Below are 20298 nucleotides of genomic sequence, written 5' to 3'. Positions count from 1 at the left end.
AAGTGGTACCCACAGTTCAGAGGCGTCAGCTCAGCATCCTCTCAGACGGGCGGAAACCAGAACCCAAAGCTGCAGCGTCATATCCTAACAGAATGATGAAGGAAAACAGCCTCACTTTGTGTAAGCAGCAGCAGCTGCAGGGCCGCTCACTCAGAGACGCATCACTGATGGATTCTGAGTTCTGGCATGAGAAACCGTAATAGGAGTGCAGAGCAGGTTATTGATGACTCCAGGCCTCACCTTGTTTAAGCGTTATTCTGAGTAACAGGACTGAGATGATACAGCACTATGTGAAAAATACAAGATAATACTATGCACATTTAAAGAAAATACCTATTGTACCCTTTTGGAATTAGCATTAACAATTTGGGTTTTTTTAAACAAATGCCCACTATAACACAGTACAATTTAGTTCATTAATAAGGTCAATGAGGTTTGAAAAAAAAAAAAGAGGATATTAATCAACATAGAACACACATTGACAATAGAACTAGCTGTGTATTGAGCAACATTTTCAAACTGTTAAAATGGTTTCTTTTTCTAAGATACATTTCTATGATATAGTCAGCTTTAAATCAATGCCCCGATATTAATCACATTTCTAATTAAATTTGATGTAATTTTTAAGATATAAGAAAAAAGAAACTAAGACATGCAAGAACACAAACCCCTCACAGATGTAATGGATTTCCTCAGTTGTCAAGCCCAGATTCAATTACTTTAAAGCACATTTTGAGAGCACGATGATGATGGTCCTTGCACCCAATTCGAAGCAGAAATCCACACAGAGGTACATTTTCTGTAAATAGTTTAATATTAAATAAAAAAAGACTCCCATATAAAAAAGAAAGCTACAGTCCACAATTTAATCTTCTGAAACATAAGTATTGAAAGCAAGGGGTAGAATGAGAAAAATACTTAATTACAATTCCCAGAAAAATTTCACAATTTGTTTTCTTTTCTCTTTCTCTAACAATATAAAATCAAAATAAAACACATTAACTGTACATATATACACATTTCCAAGTGTAGAAATTGCATAATCTGCTTTCATTTTCACTTTTCTGTATTTATTTTTATTTTTTTAAATACAGCTAGAGATGCCGGTATTCTTGGGGCAGGGCAGCATGTGGAGGAGAGCTCAAACAGTGATATGAGGAGACGGGGAGATTACTCCAAATCTACATTAACACAAGGACTTAAAAGATGCACATTAGACATGATCGCAGTCTGAAGTTGTGTTTTCCAGCCATTCTCATCAACAATCAAAGGGCATTCAGTACTATACTTTGTGTAAACTCAGGAAATCTGCAAATGCAAAAAGTCTATACCTTTTTCTGGACAATAATCTAATGGCTGGGGAAATGGGTGTTTGGACGGGTTTCAATAGACAACAGCTGTTGATTCATCTCCATCACACCACAGCTTCATGTTCTTTACAGTATGAAATGTAAGAGGGGTTTTTAAAATGTCATGAGTGATGCCCAAGTGTTAGTTTTAAGAGTTACTAATTTCTTCGGGTTGTATCGTGGAAATGATTGCATGTTGCCATATTCACTTTCATTTCCTGATCTGTAGTGGTACCCTGACATAATTATGACCTGATTCAAACAGTTGTACAAAAGAACTTCATTTCTTATAAATGTCTTTGTTGACACAATTAGTGATGCACAAACCTGAAGGAACACCTTGAATCATGATTTAAAGTTGTTTTCTTAGAGTGTTAAGTTACATGATATGATACATCGATCCACGTCATTTCCCTGGTTTGTCACATACAGAAGGTTTTTATTCAACTGAGAAAGAGAAAAACCTTAAGGACCCCCCCCAGCACCTTTTGAAAACCTTTTAAGAACTCTTCTTTCAAATACAACCGCGCAGTGCGTCTCTGCAAAGAGCCCCCAATCTTTCCATGAAAGGTATAAAGGGCCGACATAATTTAATGAAAACAAGTTCAACTCACCATAAGACATTGAGGGGCTCAGCAATAGCACTGTTGTCCAACACACACTCAAACATATAGAAAGACACACACCCACACAGGTACAAACACACTTTCAAAAGAGAGCATATTTCAAGTAGATGGGCTTGATCTTGACTCACAGTAACACACTGATGAGAAGAAAACAGTACTTGTTTGTTTTTTTTTGTTTGTTTTCTTATTGATATTATTTTAACACCAACCATAATCAACAGATTTCGGATCACAATGTCAAGCAACCATTATTTTGTGAACTACACCTAAGAGAAGACCTATGTGAAAAAGCATTGACAAAGTTTCTTTTGATTTTTTTTCTTTTACCTTTATAAATTAACTTGTCAGGCTAGATCCCTCTCCTATGTGTCTATTCATAGTGGTTGCCATACAAATGGTCGACATGACAACAGCATAATAGTGCAGTTGAATTATAAAAAACAGTGGTGACAATGGTGGAGCGATGAGAGGGGGGACCGCCTTTGATTGGTGTATAGCTGGGACTCACAGCTCCCTCCACCAATCACTGCCTTTGAGACCTGGCGCCTCGACGCCTCCTGCCGCGGACTGACCTCTCAGGCTTCAGCAGCGCTGACTGGAGCAAGAAAGACCGAGAAGAAAAAAACACTCAAATCAGACTAATCTCTTTTTATTATCTTAACGGAGGACAGATTTGCAATCCGAATTTAATTGTTCTAAAATCACAAGCGTGGAACACAGTCCTTATCTCTCCTTCAAACCATTCACAGGAGAGTAAGTGGAGTATGAACTGACTGCAGAGACCCGTCTATGAAGCCTGCACAAACTCACATTGAATGCTTTACGTCTAGAAAGCTTGAAAACAAACGTTTAAAAACAGGCTGCTTTTAGAGTTAAAAGGCACTTTATTGACTTTGGAAATGGAGAGACTACAACCTCACAACAAGACCAATCTCATTGTTTTCAAATGAATAAATCATATTTTTAAACATTCAACTGAATGGACCTTTATTTTATGACATTTATTCTCTAAGATACTTTTAACTAATGATATTTCTTTGTGTTAATGTTTGGTTGCTTTTGGTGTTCTCGAGGGACAAGCACATCTTGGTGCTGACACGCATGAATCATGTAAAAGGTCAACCTTCTCATAATGAAACTTTGATTCAGGATCAGAGCGGTTTAAAGTGCCGTGAGGTAAGGGCCGTGTTTTAAAGGAAAAGGCTGGGACAAAGTCTTAAATAAACTTTTCTACACTTGTGACAGAAAACAACCAAAGAGAGGTGCTGATAAAGGAAATGTGAGTCAATAAGAGGAGGCTCGGTCTTACCGTAGCCTTGGTGTCCTCTAGTGCTGTAGGATCTATGTCTCTGAAGTCTTCTAACACATTCTGTAGCCTGAAAAAGAAAGAAACACACCCGGGTTCAACACAGACAAATAAAGTCAAATAAAGCTGAGAAGAAAAAAAAAAACCAAGTGTGATAATAAAGGGATTATGAACCCAATACAACACATGTATGTGATGAACAACAATGACATTTGGAATAAGTTTACTAACGTTTGTTTCCTTTTTCTTCCTCTTCTTGCTCCACCCACTGCTCCCGCTTGATCCTTTGGAGGTAGAATTAGATGTTGCCATCAGAAACGAGCCATGATAAATCACAGGCATTGATTAAAGACTTCAATGTATTTTGGTGCTCACTTTATGCAGTCCCACCGTTAGCTCTAACATCTTTCCAAAGCACTCACCCTGCTCTGTTCAGTGTGCAGAAATGTCTCAGCAGACTCTTCTTTGGGCCTTCCACTGCATCCATCCAGTGGACTGAGGTATCCTGCATGGGGAAAATGACCCTGCCTATCCACCCCTGCCTGCACATAGGGGCATACAGCTGCAGAAGGCCCGGTGCAGTCCGTCTTAGCCTCTTCCAAGTAGATGGGTGGCAGAGGAGGCTCTGGGTGAGTATGTCCCTCCACCATGTCAGGTTTCCTTTGTAAAGTCGGGGTAGACCCATCCTCGGTGGGTTTCGGGGTCCCCTGGGCTGGAGAATGGGCCACTGCTTCCAGGTGGAGTCGTGATAAGTCTGGGTTGCGGAGGGAACAGGCCCGGCGGGGGCTGAGGGAGACTGGGGCACTTGCCTGGGGTATTGGGGCGGGGTGGGAGCGGGTATGGTGCTCCACAGGGAAAGAAACCGGCGGTAAGGCACAGTAGGGTGAAGTGGGGTCAGAGGGCCCCAAATTGGCCCCGTCTTCCTGCTCTTTAGCGTTGACTTGAAGAAAGGAGGTATAAATCGTGTCCATGAAAGAGGTGTAAGGATCGATGACAGACTTGCCCTCAGGTAATCGCTGCGGGGCCGGCACTGGCTCTTGGGCAGTAGCAGGAGCTGGAGTTGGAACCGGACTAGGGACCACTTCAGGAGAAATCTGAATAGCTGGAATGTCTTCCTGTGGGGCAGGGCTTTGTGACTCCTGCAATGAGACAGGCTTCTCGCCCTCTGAGGGTGGTGCAAGATTTAGCTGAAAGACAAAAAGAATACATTTGAGGCAATCAATAACATTCAAATATCTAAAATGTGTAAGAAACAAATGTGTAAAAGGCAAATCTTCTATATTTGTTTTAGATCTGATACTGTTGTTGATGGAAGCGCTGTGGTTTCCTTCGAATAGTATTGTAGTTCCATCAACTATAATTTCATCAAGCATTGGATGTGTACTTGAAAACAGTCAGTGAAGAGAAACAAATCCCTCAACACTGATACGACTAACTGGCTGCTCGAGGCTATCTCATCGCTAAACAAAAAGCCTTCTGTTGCCATTAAACGTCAAGTTTCAGATGATCACAGTCACAAACGTTCGAGTATGTCTCATGTTGTTCATGGTTCATCTCAATGCTCCATGATGTGAGCTCTTCTTTGACCCTCACTAATAACAATATTCAGGGTTGTGATTCTGATTTTACCAATCCTAAATCAAACCACTCCATGGCTTCTCTTTCAGCTTTAAGGCTAAATTCTTGTCCCCCTCCTCCCGTCCTTCCTCCTTCAGGCACAGCTCAGCTGGCTGCTCCTTCATCCCTTCTTTAATCCAGAGATAACCAAGCTTTTATAATCAGGACAGTTCAAGCTTTGGTACCTCTTGCCTTTGCACACAAATAAAATTCAAACAACTTCTTATGTCAAGAGATATTAATGAGATGTCTTTAATCACCTACAAAAGCAACGAGACAATCCGCGACCAAACGGATTAAATATAGTCATTTTCTTAGCCTGCATGAATTCACTGTCGAGGGGCCGGTGTCACACAAGTCGCCAACAGCAGGCTAAAGGAACAGCCTTCTTTGACATTTTCCACAGCAAATATTCCCAATTGGTGACTATATTCTTATTTGACTTTGAAAGTAGGATTAACAAAACTATTAAAGGTAGAGCTTTGTCCACAGGGGTAACTGTAATGAACAAACTAGTATCATTTAAATTGAACATATTTGATTTGTTTAATTGTCTTTTAATAAATCTGAAAATTCTTAATTGCTCATGTTAATATGTACCATTAACCCTTTATAGGGCACTCATTGAAATACTTTGAAACTCAAAAATTTCCACTTCAGAGTGTTACTGGGGGACATAATAGAACTTAATATCTGTTTAAAAAAAAATCAAAACTTTTTAATTTCATTTAAAAAAACATAGTGAGGAAGATTTGGTTCAAATGCCACAATAGCAGGATCAGGGACATAGCGTGAACTCTTCTGATTGGCTGAGTCAGGATCACATGCTTCTCAACCTTACTGAGGTGCAGAAGGCTGGCCGTATGTAATGTGTACCGAAATTATCATAACCAGTCACATGCCCGATAAAGGGTATCTGAAACATTACAGAATGATCCAAATCATTACGTTTCTTGTCCTATTCTAATAATGCATACATTTTAAAAGTGAAGGGAAAAAAACAAGATTCACATGATCAACAAAGAAAAGATGTTTGACTTTGTTGGAGATGTTGGACCTGATCTATTCACTGAGCTTCATTTCAGTTATCTACCTGTATGTTGTTGAGCAGGTTGATGGCTCCATCAGGACCCTGCAGCAGAGGCATGCCTAAAGCAGAGGCCTGGACTGGTGGTAGAAGAATGGAACCTGGTCCAATCCCCAACATGTTATGGAGACTTGTTATGGCAGAGAGATCTCCTACAAAGACACACAGAGGGAGTGATAAGAGTTAATTCACGCACAAACATTTATAACTGAGAACAGTTGTTTTTTTTTAGTTTTTTTTTTATTCTGGTATCACTTCATTTATTCCTAGCAGTGACTCACCTAACATAGCAGGGTTAAGCAAAGTGGGCAGTAAATGTTGAAGAATCGGGTTGTCCTTGCCTTGGAGCGATAAGGGGATGAGGGTGTCAACACCAGAATCAGCCGATACCTGAAGAGCAGCGTGGTGAAGAAGAGGAGAGGGTCACCGTTTTTTGCTAATGAATCATAAAATAGTCTTTTGAAGAAGAAATGAGAGAAGAGGTTTCTAAACATTCTTTACATTGTAGTCATTTTAAATGTTCTCCAAAAGATGTGCACAGTACACCTTTATTATAATTAGTTAAGTCAGACTGCAACCAAACCCTTCATGCAGACTGAGGAGGTTCCCTTTGAAATTGTTCAATAGAAAAAAATACAGTTTAGCAGTTAAGGACAGTTGTTGGGTTTTACAAAAAAAAAAAAAAAAAGGAGAAGTGAAGGCTATTTTTTTTTCAGGTAGAGGGGCCTACCTGAGGAGGGGTATGTTGGGTTTGCTGTGCAGGAACTAAATGGGTGTGGGGAGGTGGGTGGAGCTCAGCAGAGCCCAGGGCAGCAGCAAGCAAGGCAGGGCTGAGGGGCAGGAAGGCTGCAGGGGGACAAGGAAGACCAGCAGGAAGGAGCAGAGACTGCAGGGCTTGGATATAGCCCTCAGCTCCTGGAGGAATAGGGAGGAGGCCCTGTGCAACCTCCAAAAGTCCAGGGCCATGAAGTGTGGATGGATCCAGGAAACCAGAAGTCTTTTCCAAGCTGAGACCCTCGAATGTGGTCGGCAGCTGCTGTGGCTGCTGGAGAGGGACTTCTAAGCTGACCTGGCTCAACTGAGCGAGCCCAGATAGAGGTAACAGAGGCGCCTGCTGTTGTCCAAGCAACAATGATGCCATGAGCAGAGCCTGAAGGCTAGGTTTTTCTGTTAGCCCTAAGTCTGCTTCCTGTCCTGGGGCGGGAGTTGAGGCTGAGGCCGGGGCAGGGAGAGGGTTAAGCAGGCCCAAAAGGTTCAGAGGCAGCTCCCCTTGAGCACCACTTAACAAGGGCAACAATGGAAACAGAGGGCTGTTGTTCATCTGTTGCTGCTTCTGCTGTTGATCCTGGTTCTGCTGCTGTGTCTCTTCTTGTTGCATCAGTAACTGCTGACTTTGCTCCGATTGCTGCTGCTCTGCAAGATTCTGTTGTTGTTGTTGTTGTTGTTGTTGTTGCTGCTGCTGCTGTTGTTGTTGTGTGGCATTAGCAGGGGGCATCTGTGCATTTTGACCTCCCAGCCATAGTCCACCTAATGGTAATGAAGCCAGAACTGTAGGGTCCAGGAGAGACGGTAGACCTCCTGTGGATGACAGAAGTTGAAGCAGCTGCTCCTGGTTCATGAAGGGGAAAGCCTCAGCCAGAGGCAGGGGAGTGGCTGAGTCACCTATAATTGAAGGTGTTTGAGGACTGTGACTATCCACGAGACGAGACGAGATGTTGGGCCCGGGACTGGTGGCCGCTGGAGGTTTTGTCAGGATGGAGACTTTTGTGTCCACACATCTCGGCTCCTCTGGCCCTGTAGGGAAGACAGAAAGCATTCATTTCATCTTTTCAGGCTGATTTATCAGTGAGGACATTTTAGACAAGAGTAAACAGGGTTAAACTGTAGAGCCTGATAGTTTTCTGCAAAACATTAAAACGCTTACAATACAATATCTTATATGAGTTAATATGAGTTGAATTGGCTCAAAGAAAACACGTATAGGCTTTAAAATATTAAAAACATGACCCACTTAGTCTGAACCAACCTTAGCAATGCAATAATCTGCAATGCCTTGTTTTAAAAGGGGAGCTCATGAGCACACGCATACTTTATATTGATCATCCTTAAAGGAGTAGAGTTTGAATTATAATCATAGTTCGATGAACGGCATTACTTCCACATGCAATCAAAACTTCAGTCACATCTTTGGACGCTTCTTACCTGCAGTGGGATTCCCTTGGGAAGACATTACGACATCAGTGGCACGATCTGAGGAGGAGTCCTCCCCCCCCTGGGGCACAGAGGACGATGCTGCGAGAAGGGCGAGGACATGGTTGCTAAGATCAAGGGGCTTCGGGGAGCTGGATACTGCGACTGAAACGTTGCCATCTGAGGGACTCTGATCCACTGATGCAGACGCGCTGTTACCGCCCATGTCTGGAGCCACCGTTTCCCGTGGTGAGGCTTCTCGCGATGCCGCTTGGGAAACGGAGTCGTTTGTGGGAATGTCGTTCTCGTTGGGTTGATGCTTGTCTAAAGGGGCCGGGGATGAATGCTGACGCGGGCTGCTGTTATGTAAAGCCAATTGTGAGTTGGGTAGAACTGTAGAAGACGGAGATGGTCTCTTTAATTTAGTAGACTGAGTGTGCGATGGAGACTGGACTGATCCAAATTGGCAGGAAGTGGGTGGGGGAGAAAGCGGCTGTGGCACCAAGGGGGGAGGATTAGTGTTACAAGTTTGGGCTGCTGAGTGAGTCTGCGGCTGCCTGACGTGGGGGGCAGGATGATGGGCAGAAGGAGAGGGCGACAGTCTGGGGCTCTGTTTAATAGGGCGTCCTCCTCCTTCGGTGAAAACCGATCCCGGATGAGATGGAGTCGAGTTGGATGCCGAGGCCGAGGCTTGCGCGTTCTGCACACTGAGGAGGTGTAACAGAGCGGACAGAGGTTGCGTAGGAGGATCCAAGGCGAGAGGTGTCGATGCCAGGCCTGTGGTAAAATCCAGCGCCTCGTTGTGCTGAGGAAGCCTCGAAAGGTGTGCTTTCTGTCTGGGAGCAGGGAGCCTTGGCATCTGCCCGGGGAGAAGATGATGATGGTTTCCTACTATGACAGCTTTCTGGTTCTGGACAGTTGAGGTAGAGGAGGATGAAGGGGAGGAAGAGGAGGATAGGTTGATAACTGTCGCAGACACTGCTTCCCCTGGCGGGGTCTTCTGTTGCCCGTGAGGAACCTGATTGGTGTCTCTTAGCATGCTAAGCACTGTAGGAGATCGGCGCTGCCTCTTCCTGTGCGAGGCATTGCCCTCCGCTGTGGGAGGCAGGTGGGGCAAGGAGGAAGCCAGGGACGGGGCAACAGTGTGGGATGAAGGAAAAAGGACGGAGGAGGCTGCTGCAAGGGAGAGATGGGGAGGCCTGGTAGAAGCAACTGAGGAGGGAGGATGGCTGTTATGTAAAGTGCTGTTTTTTACCTTTGTTGACTGTTGCTCCAGTGAAGAGGATACGCTCACTGGGTTGCTGGCCGCATTTGAGCTCTGGGTTATCTGGGTAGCCAGTTGAGCTTTGGCAGCAGCAGAGAGCAGGCTACTCGCAGGGTAAGAAGCTGGGTGTGTCAGCTTGCTCTGATGGCTGTGGTGGTGGTGGTGGTTAGAAAAGGGCCCCAGAGGTAAAGTAGAGGACCCCGCAGAGTTGAACCCAAAACTTGAGGACCCTGAGCTGGCCGTCGGACTCATGGTAGACTTGAAAGGTTTAGAGGAGAGAACATGAGGGTTGCTACTGCTTTGGTTGGTCAGTGAGGAGGGGTTAGTAGGAATAAGGAGGTGGTGGTTATTAGTGCCGCTGTTGCCTGAGTTCCTAAACTGCTCCAAGATGTCTTCCAGCTTGTACTTGGGGAAGTGGGGGCTGGGATTTGGGGAGCTACCCGACATGGGGGAGTGTGGGGAGGAAGAGGTTGATTTCCTCCTCTGAGGCAAGTTACTTCCCATCAGTCCTCCACCTGCTGCTGCTGCTGCCGACCCTCCTATGTGATCAGAAAGAGGGGAGGGAGAGCCTGATGGGTGACAGGAGCGCTGCTGAGGAGAAACACAGTTCAAGTTATGCACCGAGGGGGAGATTGAAGGAGAAGGAGAAAGGGGGGAGCCTCCCACAATGACACCATGAGGGTGATGAGTGTGAGTCTGTGCCCCTCTGCCTCCTCCGCCCATAGTCATAGGGGAAAGAGGAGGTGAAGAGAGGCGCCCCAGCAGAGGAGAAGCCGGAGTTTCTGGGGTTTTGGGTGTTCTTTGACCTTGACTGACATTTTGAGGCGTAGGGGTGCGGGGCGACCTCTGGGGAGCATTGTGAGGAGGGAACGAGGAGCTGGGGGAGACACAGATAGGAGGAGGATGGTGGAGCCTTCTCAAAGCCTCGAGGGGATGGTGAGAGTTGGTGCCTGTGTGAAGGACAGGGGAGGAACCATTGTACGGGTAGATGAACTGGTGTGAGGACTTGGGGCTGGCTGTGGGGTTGGGGTGGAGGTTGCAGCTGCGGCGAGGGTGGACAGGATGAAGTTTGGGATGGTAAATTCCATGGTCCTCTTCTTCCCGCCCTAAATGCAGTGGCTTTGGCTCTCGGCTGTCCATTTCAATGCTGCCCTCTGAAAGTGAGACACACACAAGAAAATCAACAGTTTCTGTGACAACACTGTTTTGCTTTTTGTCTATTATAACTTTACAACGGGGATGTGCAAAGTGCGGCCCCGGAGGCCATTTGCGGCCCTTGAGGGGAATTGTGGCAGATTTTTTTCAGAAGATTTTGACCCGAGGCCTCATTTCGATGGCATATTTTGTTATTTTCCTGTTTCACATTAGCGAGGGCTATAATATATTCTTGAAATAGAAAATGCTCAATACAATGAATGTTTTTGTCTTTACCGTAAATTCCGTACTATTGAGCGCACCTGGATATAAGCCGCACCGGCTAAAAATAAGTAAATAAATGTATTTGTACATATATAAGCCGCACTTGATTATAAGCCGCAGGTGTCCACGCTATAACAAGAGCTATTTACACAGACGTAGGCTACCGGTAACATCCGCAAATACTGTAGCGTCCGTACGGACGTTAAAGGACGACGAGAGCGTTCAAATAATAACTTTTAATAACCCGATCACTGTCGGCCGTGACCACGCCGTTTACAGCGGAGAACAAAACCATAACTTGCTGTAACAATCCAACTCTCTCCCCCAGCGTTCTCTCATACAGCCACTCAACACGTTCTCGCTGGCGCATTCACTGACTCTCCACATAATCGGAATTATGAACACATTATCAACTACTAACTTTACAACATGAACCGTTACAATACGAAGCCTAGCCGACGGTGTCTGTAACACGGCTGATGAAAAAGATGACCGTAATATATTTCACAAGAAAAAGTCCATCCATTCACTGCCTCAGAATGACTTCATTACTCACTTCCTCAGTCTCTGTTGTCGCTGTCAGTGTCATCTTAACGTGCAGCAGCTCTGTTAGCTTCTTTGACAGCCAGGTCGATCGCCTTTAACTTGAAAGCTACATCATATGCATTTCTCCGTGTGTTTTCCATGATGAGGGTGCGTGCATGAAGCGCAAAATGACTGATATTAAGATCCGACGTGACGAAGTCAAATGTTTTTGCGGCAGAAGCTCATTGTCCCCCATAAAAAATCCATGCATTAGCCGCACCGGAGTAGAAGCCGCAGTGCTCGAAGTGTGAGAAAAAAGTAGCGGCTTATAGTCCGGAATTTACGGTATTTATTTTTAAATATGTTTTTAATTTTTGCAAACAAGCAGACTGTTGTTTATCCATTTAATAACTCGAGCTAAATACAGAAAGCTTTTACAAAACATTAACCACGATACAGGCTTGATTCTGAGAAAAACTAATTAAAAAAACAGATAAGATTTCCAAACCTTTTGATTGTGATCTACAAACCGTCACTAATTTTTTTCAAAAAAATTAAAGCACAATAGTTTCTCACTGCAATTAGTTATTATGTATTTATGTTATTTTTGAATGTCAAAATACAAAAGTTTAATTACATTATTATTTAAAATAGATAATAATAAAAAAAAAAAACCTGTGGCACGCACGAAAAACATTGATATGATTGGACACCACTGCTTTACAAAGTTGTGCCTGAAAAGCTATTTAGCGGATTAGTGAGGAGCAATGTTTCAGAACTTACCTGAGTAATGAAGATTGGCAAAGGGCAGCTGTGACGCCTGCATACTTCGACACAGAGCAGCCATCGCTACCACTTTCCTGCGGTGGTTACACAATTTGGTCATGTCCTGCTCTGCTTTGCCCAATGGCTGGCTGTGCTGCTCCACCTTCACTTCCACAGTGAAGTTAAACACCTGAAGGAGAAACAGATATAAGCAGATCAGAAAGTACAAAGACATGCGCATATGCAAAAATAATAAAGTGTCCAATCTCTGAAGGAGAAAAGGTGAGCTGTGGTTTCACCACACAGCTGGACATACAGCATACAAACAAGACATTCAGTTGAACACGCTGGACTTATCACATGACTGCATCTCTCAAAATGCTTCAAAAGAACTTCTGATGCAGCAAACAAGTAAAACGCTATGTGAGCATCACTTAAGATCAGACTCAATTTCATAATCTCTCTATTAAATTCTTTTTCTTCTAAGAAGCTATTTTTATCTAAGTGCCACTTTTATACAGTATAAGTAAACTGTATTTTTCAACAGTATGAAAAGAAATCTCCTTAGTGTGTGAACAAATGATAAAATTAACCTGGTGCATTGGTCAGGTGAGTCTGAAATGTGTAAAAGATTCTAACACAGCACGCTGTGTACAACATGGGATTAGAACTGATGGGATTCTGCAATTCAGAACTGATACAACACATTGATTCCAACACTTCTAATATTATTATGAACAGATTCACACTGTGTTTCCATAAGAGAAGTTGTGCTGTTTGACCACAGACTCCTTATCTATGAAGACAGGGCTTTGAGTGTTACCCCCATCCCCCCTCCCTCTATTTAAACAGTCTTGATGCTCCATGTTTGGATCCATTTTAAAAACACCATCAGTTCATCGCAGCTCAGAACCTCTCGTAACTCTCCCATCCTTTGTTGCGTGTCCTTCTTGTTTGTTTTACGGCTTTGTCTTGAATTCTTATTGTTACTCCATTATGCAAACTGAGCATTATATGTCCCTTAAAGGCGCAACATAAACTAAATGTATTATTATTATTGACTGTCATGACTTGGGATTTTTTAAGTTTACGGTTATACTTGTTTAAAATCCATGGTATCTTCTGATTAATCAGACTGAAGTGAGACATCACAACATCTCTGGTGTTTTGTATTCAAATAGACACTACTTTTCTTGGCACCTACATGAGATACAAAAAAAAAAGAGACCCTGGTAAAGCACTGCGTTTCACAACAAGTTGGACATTTATATCACAAGCCAATATATTTGCATAACTGTATAATGACACTGCAGATTTTTCTTCATGTGCGAGTGATTATTAAACAGATTAAAGACAACAGAGGGGGAAAAAAACGGGCTTTCTTCTACTAACTGTGTTCCTGTATTAGCATTAAGTACTGTGCACATAAGTGCAGCTGTTTAAAGAGCATATTGCAGGTTAAAAAAAATTTTTAATTAATATTTTATATAGTCTGTTAATGGCTGTAAAATAAGTAGGTTATTTTTTTAATATGTTCTACAACACATAAGTGCTCTAATTTAGAGGAGAAAGTGGCTGTTTTAGCATAGCCGTTTAGAACGTGCTTTTTTTTCAACAACGCGTCATATGACGTAACATAAGGGAGTCCCGTTCTCTGACTCTGCTTTGATCGGCTTTATGCGTCCGTGTATGAATGAATGAATGAAGCCTTTATTGCCCCTGGGGGAACTTGTCTTGCACCGAGAGCATCAAACACTTTACAAACAAACATTTAGAAGGCAGCACAAAAGAATTAAAGCACAAAAAAACAGGCTAAAACATGATTAAAGAGGAGTAATGATACGTGGTAGTGAGTGAGAACAGACAGGATGCCTCCCTGCTATAGTTTGTAACTTGAGCGGCGCACATTCAGGTGCACAGTGTAAGTGGCTTGATTATTCATAGTGTGTTTTGGTGAATTATTCTCACAACCTCAGAAACGATCGAACAGACACGTTGAATATTTCGGTATCAGACACAAAAACGTTTCCTTATTAATGATTTAAATCTCTGGCTGTTTAACATAAAATATTATATACGCAGACAGAAAGCGTTTAATGATTTGATCTGCTGGAATCCTCTGTATATTCTCTAGTGTGAGCGTAATAGACACCGGACAGTCTGTTTTAATATATGTAGTCATACGATTTATTATAAATCCAACTCTGTTACAAGAGAGCGCGTGTGTGTGTGTGTGTGTGTGTGCGCGTGTGTGTGTGTGTGTGTGTGTGTGTTTGTGTGTGTGCGCAGTGGGGAAAGACGGAACGCGCAGTTTGGAAACGAAACGAAACACAACCTTTACTTCTGTCGGTCCTTTATCCCATTAAAACTTTAAACTTTTTGTAGTAGCCTAATATATGTGCACGCATTAAACTGTGGAGTGTGTGTGTGTGTGTGTGTGTGTGTTTGTGTGTGCGCAGTGGGAAAAGACGGAACGCGCGGTTTGGAAACAAACAGAAACACAAGCTTTACGTCGGTCCTCTATCCAATTAAAACTTTAAACTTTTTGTAGTAGCCTAATATATGTGCACGCATTAAACTGTGGAGTGTGTGCGCTGTTGTGCATGTTTGTGTGGATTACGTGCGCCGTGATCCTGCACCATACACTGTATTTTCTATAACAACGTGAGCACTGGGCTGCATGAGGAATAAACAATTAAGACATGGTGCTGCATTTGCACAGGCCGTGTAATCGGGTTCTATGTCTGTCTGTCTGTCTCTCTCTCTCTCTCTCTCTCTCGCTCTCTCTCTCGCGCGCGCACAGCGCGGCACCGTAATACGTTGTACAGATTTGCCGTTTTTACAAGTGTAACATACAATGTAAAGGTGAATGATCGTCACTTGCACCTTCTACAAATAGTTTTTTAATTGATTGAATGTGATTACAAACTTTACATATGCTGATGTGAACACAGCACTCGCCCATATATGGCGAGCTGACACCTGTCACTCAGCAGGACGCCTGCTCCGGGTCTCTCCTCACACCACAGCTTCACTTCTCTCCTGAGGCCGTTATTCCTTTAATCCTGCCTGTTTCTGCTCTCTATCACATTTAACAGGTTCAGAATAATAAGCCAGTGGACCATTATATGTAAAGGAATACATGTCTTCTTCCTCTTTATTGACGGGAGTGACACTCGGATCCATGATTTTCTATGTTAAACAGACGGGGATTCAGCGGGACTCCCTTATGTTACGTCACAGCCGAATGCGGAAGTAAAAAGCAAAGACGTGCGAAAACGTACTAAAACGTCTCCTGGAGACCCTGTGGGTTATTAATTTCAGAATTTCTTTAAAAACAGTATTGTTAACGTATTTTCCTATGATTAGTTAAGTTTTGTCTTTAACCTGCAATATGCTCTTTAAGCTGTTTTACAGCTGCTCCAGCTGTGATCAGCTGCCACCATACTGGAAATATTTCCTCATTTCCTCTTCATGCATCTCCGATGAAAGAGGCACACGGAAGAGATGCATGTGGGAAGAATCTGGATGCAATTAAACAGACTTGCAGTCGACCAAAGTCGAAAGTTGCCACAAACTAAACTAACTGACTAACCGTATAAAGAAATCTCACTGACAGAAATAGACGGCACCGGTCTCGGATGCTTTCAAGCCCTGTAATAACTAATAAGGACCCGTCGGTAAGCTAAAGCAATTTTGACAAAAACTTGGTAACTTCCCTCCAATGCTGTGGACTATGAGGCTAACGATGCTGCAGAGCATGAGATGGTCTACATGGTGTTCTAGGATTTTAAAGTTACAGGTACATATAAGCAGGACAGAGTTTTAATTTCACTGCCAACAATAAACCTGATGTTTAACATCACAGGTAAAAAGAAAGACATTCCAGTCTTGCAGTAAAACAGGATGCTCATGCTGGATGGTTTGAGCTTGCTTTGGCAGGTAGCTGCAGGATCATTAAGCTCAGTAAACAAAGCACACATTGGGTCTGGTTAAGTTTCCTCCAACCCAGAAGGATTGTAGAATCCAAAGTGCACCCTGACACCTGACTTCATTAAAGACAGGATTGTCTTACTGCTTCAAAGACAGTACAGGCGGCACGTTAGGATGTCAGACACCGATACAATACTGACGCTGAGAGATCGCTGTTGGCAGCACAACTGACAAGCCAGAACCTAAATAACCCCTGCTGCACTGGTGTACCAACGAAGATGGGAAGTAAATGCCGGTAGCCGGTTTGCCATGCTCAAACTGGCCAGTTAAGTAATGCCTTGATAATAAAAAACATTAAGAAGTAACTCATACATTTACATCGTCTTCCTGTGACACTGCAGTTTTGTCAGGGGTTTCTTATGAGATTTTCTCGTTAAATACTGCTACAGTATCAACGTTTCATAAACGCCCACACGTTAGATGTCATAGCTGAAAGACAGCGGCTGCCAACAGCTTCACTTCTGTCCCTTCTGTGAGCGACCCTTGGATTATAAACTCAGACACGGACCGTAGCGTGGGTTTCCGCTCATAAACTAGTATGCTAAAAATGTTTTTAAAATCATCGGCCCCCATGTAAAAGCCGGGCAAAAATCAACATCCATAGAAAAGAAAATCCTTGAAGGAGTCCGGAGTCGAGAGTCAGAAGCCCAGGATACACAGCCTGGACAGCCATACCACTCAAACAGAGCATAAATAAATCAGTTATAGACCGGCTGTACCTTATGGATGATGAGAGGACATTCAAGACCACATTTGCAGGTGCCATCAGTCAAGAGATAGGTCTTGATCTCGTCCAGGGAGGCTAGAGCTGTGCCACTAGGACTAAAGATAAAAAGCAGGAACAAATAAAGTCAGACTGACAGCAAACTGACCGGATTTAAACAAAGAAGAGTTTGAAGCAAAACCAAAGTTAATGTTAAAAAGATGAACACACCTTTAATGCTCTTTTTTTTTTAAAATATATATACATATATATATGTATATGTATATGTATATATATATATATATATATATATATATATATACACATATATATACATATATATATATATATACATATACATATACATATATATATATAAACATATCATTTATAGCTCACAAAGCCATCATTATATACAATTACACATTGATCTAAAGAAACTTTCAGGATACAATAATTGTGGTACGATTTTTTAAAAATAAATGCGGGTGAACATGAGTGACTCAATTGATTACCAGTCTATAGCTTATGAATAACAAGGTGCTTTACCTTGTATAGTCTCATTGTTTCTTATTCTAAAAAGGTTCAAAAGGATTTACACATTTCTCTATGAGCTCCACTCTGTTTAACTGCCGATTGTGTTACAGATAAATAAAAATAAATACAGATGACTTGACTTTTTTTTCTTTCGCACTTTTGTATGTTAAACGATATCCACCATCTATGACTGCTAAATGATATACTGTATGTGCATCTAAATGAACAAAACCCTACTGTGCTTTTGAGAAACAAAGAAACAAAGAAAATCTAAACTGAAATCTGCATCTTTAGCCAAATTGAAAAAAAAAAAAAAAACATTTTCATTTCTTATATAATTCAGTTCATACACAGTCATTCAAGAAAGGACATAATCATGTGCCTTACAGTGAAAACCCTTTGTCTACATTTAATAATAAGGCGCAATCAGCCTGCATATAATGCTTCCTGTTAAACTAAACCAACCCACCTGACGTAGATCACCTGACCACCATCCACTCTCCTCTGCCAGCCGATGGGGACTTGAATTGCAGTGGTGTGGACCCCATCCTTGTCCCCACTTACAGTCTCACTGCCTCCCATCATTTTTTTGCTGTGGCCTGCCAGCACCTTGAAAAAGCAGTTTGGTGTTAATATACACGTTTCTGTACTGTTAGTGGTCTAGCCTTTCATTTTTACATACTCTTTATAATAGTTTTTCTGAAGTGTTCTTTTCCAACTTAATGAACAGCACTAAAAGTACTGGAATTGTACATTTTGATCAGTTATCTCATTTTTTAACTGGCATTTATTTTGTGGGATTTTAAAATGACACTTTACCAAAACAGCTGAACCTTGTGATAAACGTATACATGCAACTGCAGTTTGTTGTGCCTCACCTTAAGTGATATAGTAAGTAAACTAGGGCATGCTTAAAATAGATGAGCACAAGTGTCAGAAGTGAAGTCATTGGGGGTATTAATAATCTAATTAAAGCATAATATAATAATGCCAATCTTTCTCCAAAATGCAAGCTTGACAAAACAATACATGCACTAACAGCAGTTTATTAAATATATTTCACCTTTTAAAAAATACTAATTCTGAGACTACACTTCCCAGCTGCCCATCCCGAGCATGACATGTCAATATATTTGTACTCCTGGCAGCCCAAAGAAATGCAGAAAGTCGTCTCTAACCTTTAATCCTAAAATAACATTTACTTTCAACAGCAAATGTGCAATGTGCAAAAACGTGTTCAAATGAGAGTAATTAAATAGCGTACCTTGTCATCTTTAATAAGCCAAGATCTGTTCTGGCTAAGGTATCCACTGTTCAGTGTACATGCTGGTGGGTTAGAAGCACACAGACTGCCAGTTAAACCTGACTTGATGCCCAAACACCAGGACTTTCCTCAGCTCAACTAAGAGGTTGTCTCCTGCAGATGTACCGTTCAGCTAACATCAGAGTCTTTGATGACGATGGAGAGCCTGGAAAGAAAGGTGGAGGTGGATTATGTAATATGCGAGAACCAGAGCAAAAAAACTGATTTCATGTACCCTCTCCTGAAATCAGTACAAACTAAGCCTTCTCAAAACTGGACAGACTCTACATCTAATGCAATACTCTTGTCAAATAGAAAACAACTTCAGAGTAAGCTGTGGCTACTCTGAAGTGGGTGGGTGTGTTTGTATAGGCCCGTGGTTTACTGGATGTTTAGCAACACTATTAGCAGATGCGCTTCCAACAAGCAACTTTAAGTAACAATTTGGCTTTCTGGAGGATTCTTTGAGTATAACCTCGGTGGTATTCCTGTCTGAAATGCATCGATATCTCTGTAGTTTGCAGGGATGGAGCAATATCTGACAACCTTTTACGACTGATACGAAGCAGGCTAGCAGCTAGGCTAGGAGCTAAGCTAACAAGCTACCCTACTTTGTAGTATGTTGTCGTGACAGCTGTCAGGCGCACAAAACACTCCGATGCAAAACTCTCGCATCTATGTTACGCTAACAAGAAATGACCAAAGCATTTCACTGCTTAGCAACAAACTGTGATAACATTTCACTGACTTATTTATAGCATGTATCTAATGAATTATTCTGATAACCTAGGAACCTTTCTCTGCTCCGAGCTCTCTCTCTGTGTTGGCGAAGTTTTTGAGTCTTCGTCTCTGCAGCTCGCGGGAGAATCAAGTCTTAGCTGACGAGCTAACGGAATAGCCAGAGAATGTTCTGAAGACCGCTGATACTTTAATAAATAACCTTAAAATAAACTATTTCATCATGAAAACCACTTAAAATCGCTACCAATTAGCTCGGGGCGTTTATGCAATGTCTGCCATTCCGATTTAAAAACAAAGGGCAATAACGCTTCATCTTACTGCGCTTCATCTGAGGCTAACACTTCCAGCTAGGCTAGCAGAGCTGACTTCAGATTTACTTGATTATGGAGAGTCCCAGCAAGACTGAAGGATGTCCCGCTTCTGCTCTTCACTTATCCAGCCGTTGTTTTGGTCTTTGCTGTGCTAAACCATCTGGTATTCAAATGTATTCCGACTACCATCACGACCCATGTAATCCCAAATTCACAGTTTCCCACTGTTTTTTTTTTCTTACAGATCCGAGAAAAAAAAATAATGGAGTTTTCAGTTGCGCATGCGCATTCGGTGCTTTGGGAGTATTGTACCCAACATGCAACGGGACCTTTGTAGTGTTTCCAGACAGACATCAGTGCGGAGCTCCTTGGTAGAGGACATGATCATGACAGAATAAAAACAGGCCCGGGCTATGACTGCAGATCATAAGAAAACACTGTTTAGGTCCATTTTCAAAGATAAGCGATGATGATATAATTAAAAGAGGATATTTAACACACACATATAAAATAATTGATCTGGAAGTTTATTATTGTACACAGTTTAATTTAATCTCAAATT

General features: G+C 42.3%; 1 protein-coding gene across 5 annotated transcripts; it reads right to left on the bottom strand.

The window, feature by feature from the left end:
- Positions 1 to 840: 840 nt before the first annotated feature.
- Positions 841 to 20055, bottom strand: mbd6 (methyl-CpG binding domain protein 6). Of its 5 annotated transcripts, none has more exons than XM_079358740.1 (14): positions 19803 to 20055; positions 18811 to 18850; positions 18646 to 18707; positions 17851 to 17990; positions 16861 to 16963; positions 12167 to 12338; positions 8188 to 10593; positions 6716 to 7779; positions 6267 to 6375; positions 5992 to 6137; positions 3704 to 4468; positions 3513 to 3565; positions 3285 to 3351; positions 841 to 2570 (listed from the first exon to the last, which is right to left on the bottom strand). In XM_079358740.1, exons 4-14 carry the CDS (start codon positions 17964 to 17966, stop codon positions 2499 to 2501), a joined length of 5073 nt encoding a protein of 1690 aa, XP_079214866.1. In that variant the 5' UTR covers positions 17967 to 17990; positions 18646 to 18707; positions 18811 to 18850; positions 19803 to 20055; the 3' UTR covers positions 841 to 2498. The 5 variants fall into 5 exon arrangements, with proteins under 5 accessions (XP_079214866.1, XP_079214867.1, XP_079214868.1 ...); XM_079358741.1 differs by lacking the exon at positions 19803 to 20055 and adding an exon at positions 19744 to 19771; XM_079358742.1 differs by lacking the exon at positions 19803 to 20055 and adding an exon at positions 19471 to 19723.
- Between the last annotated feature and the right edge of the window lie 243 nt (positions 20056 to 20298).

The sequence above is a fragment of the Symphodus melops genome (assembly GCF_947650265.1).
Source record: "Symphodus melops genome assembly, chromosome: 13".
NCBI lineage: Eukaryota > Metazoa > Chordata > Actinopteri > Labriformes > Labridae > Symphodus > Symphodus melops.
The sequence above is the reverse complement of the archived record's forward strand: the minus strand, read 5'-3'. Positions and strand labels throughout refer to the sequence as shown.

Excerpts from the sequence above, each read along its gene's own strand:
- mbd6 (XM_079358738.1), bottom strand. The coding sequence starts at position 17,966 with ATGATGGGAGGCAGTGAGACTGTAAGTGGGGACAAGGATGGGGTCCAC. Across the intron at positions 10,594-12,166 it reads TGCCAATCTTCATTACTCAG|AGGGCAGCATTGAAATGGAC; the intron begins GTAAGTTCTGAA and ends TCTCACTTTCAG. Across the intron at positions 2,571-3,284 it reads TAGAGGACACCAAGGCTACG|TCAGCGCTGCTGAAGCCTGA; the intron begins GTAAGACCGAGC and ends TTCTTGCTCCAG.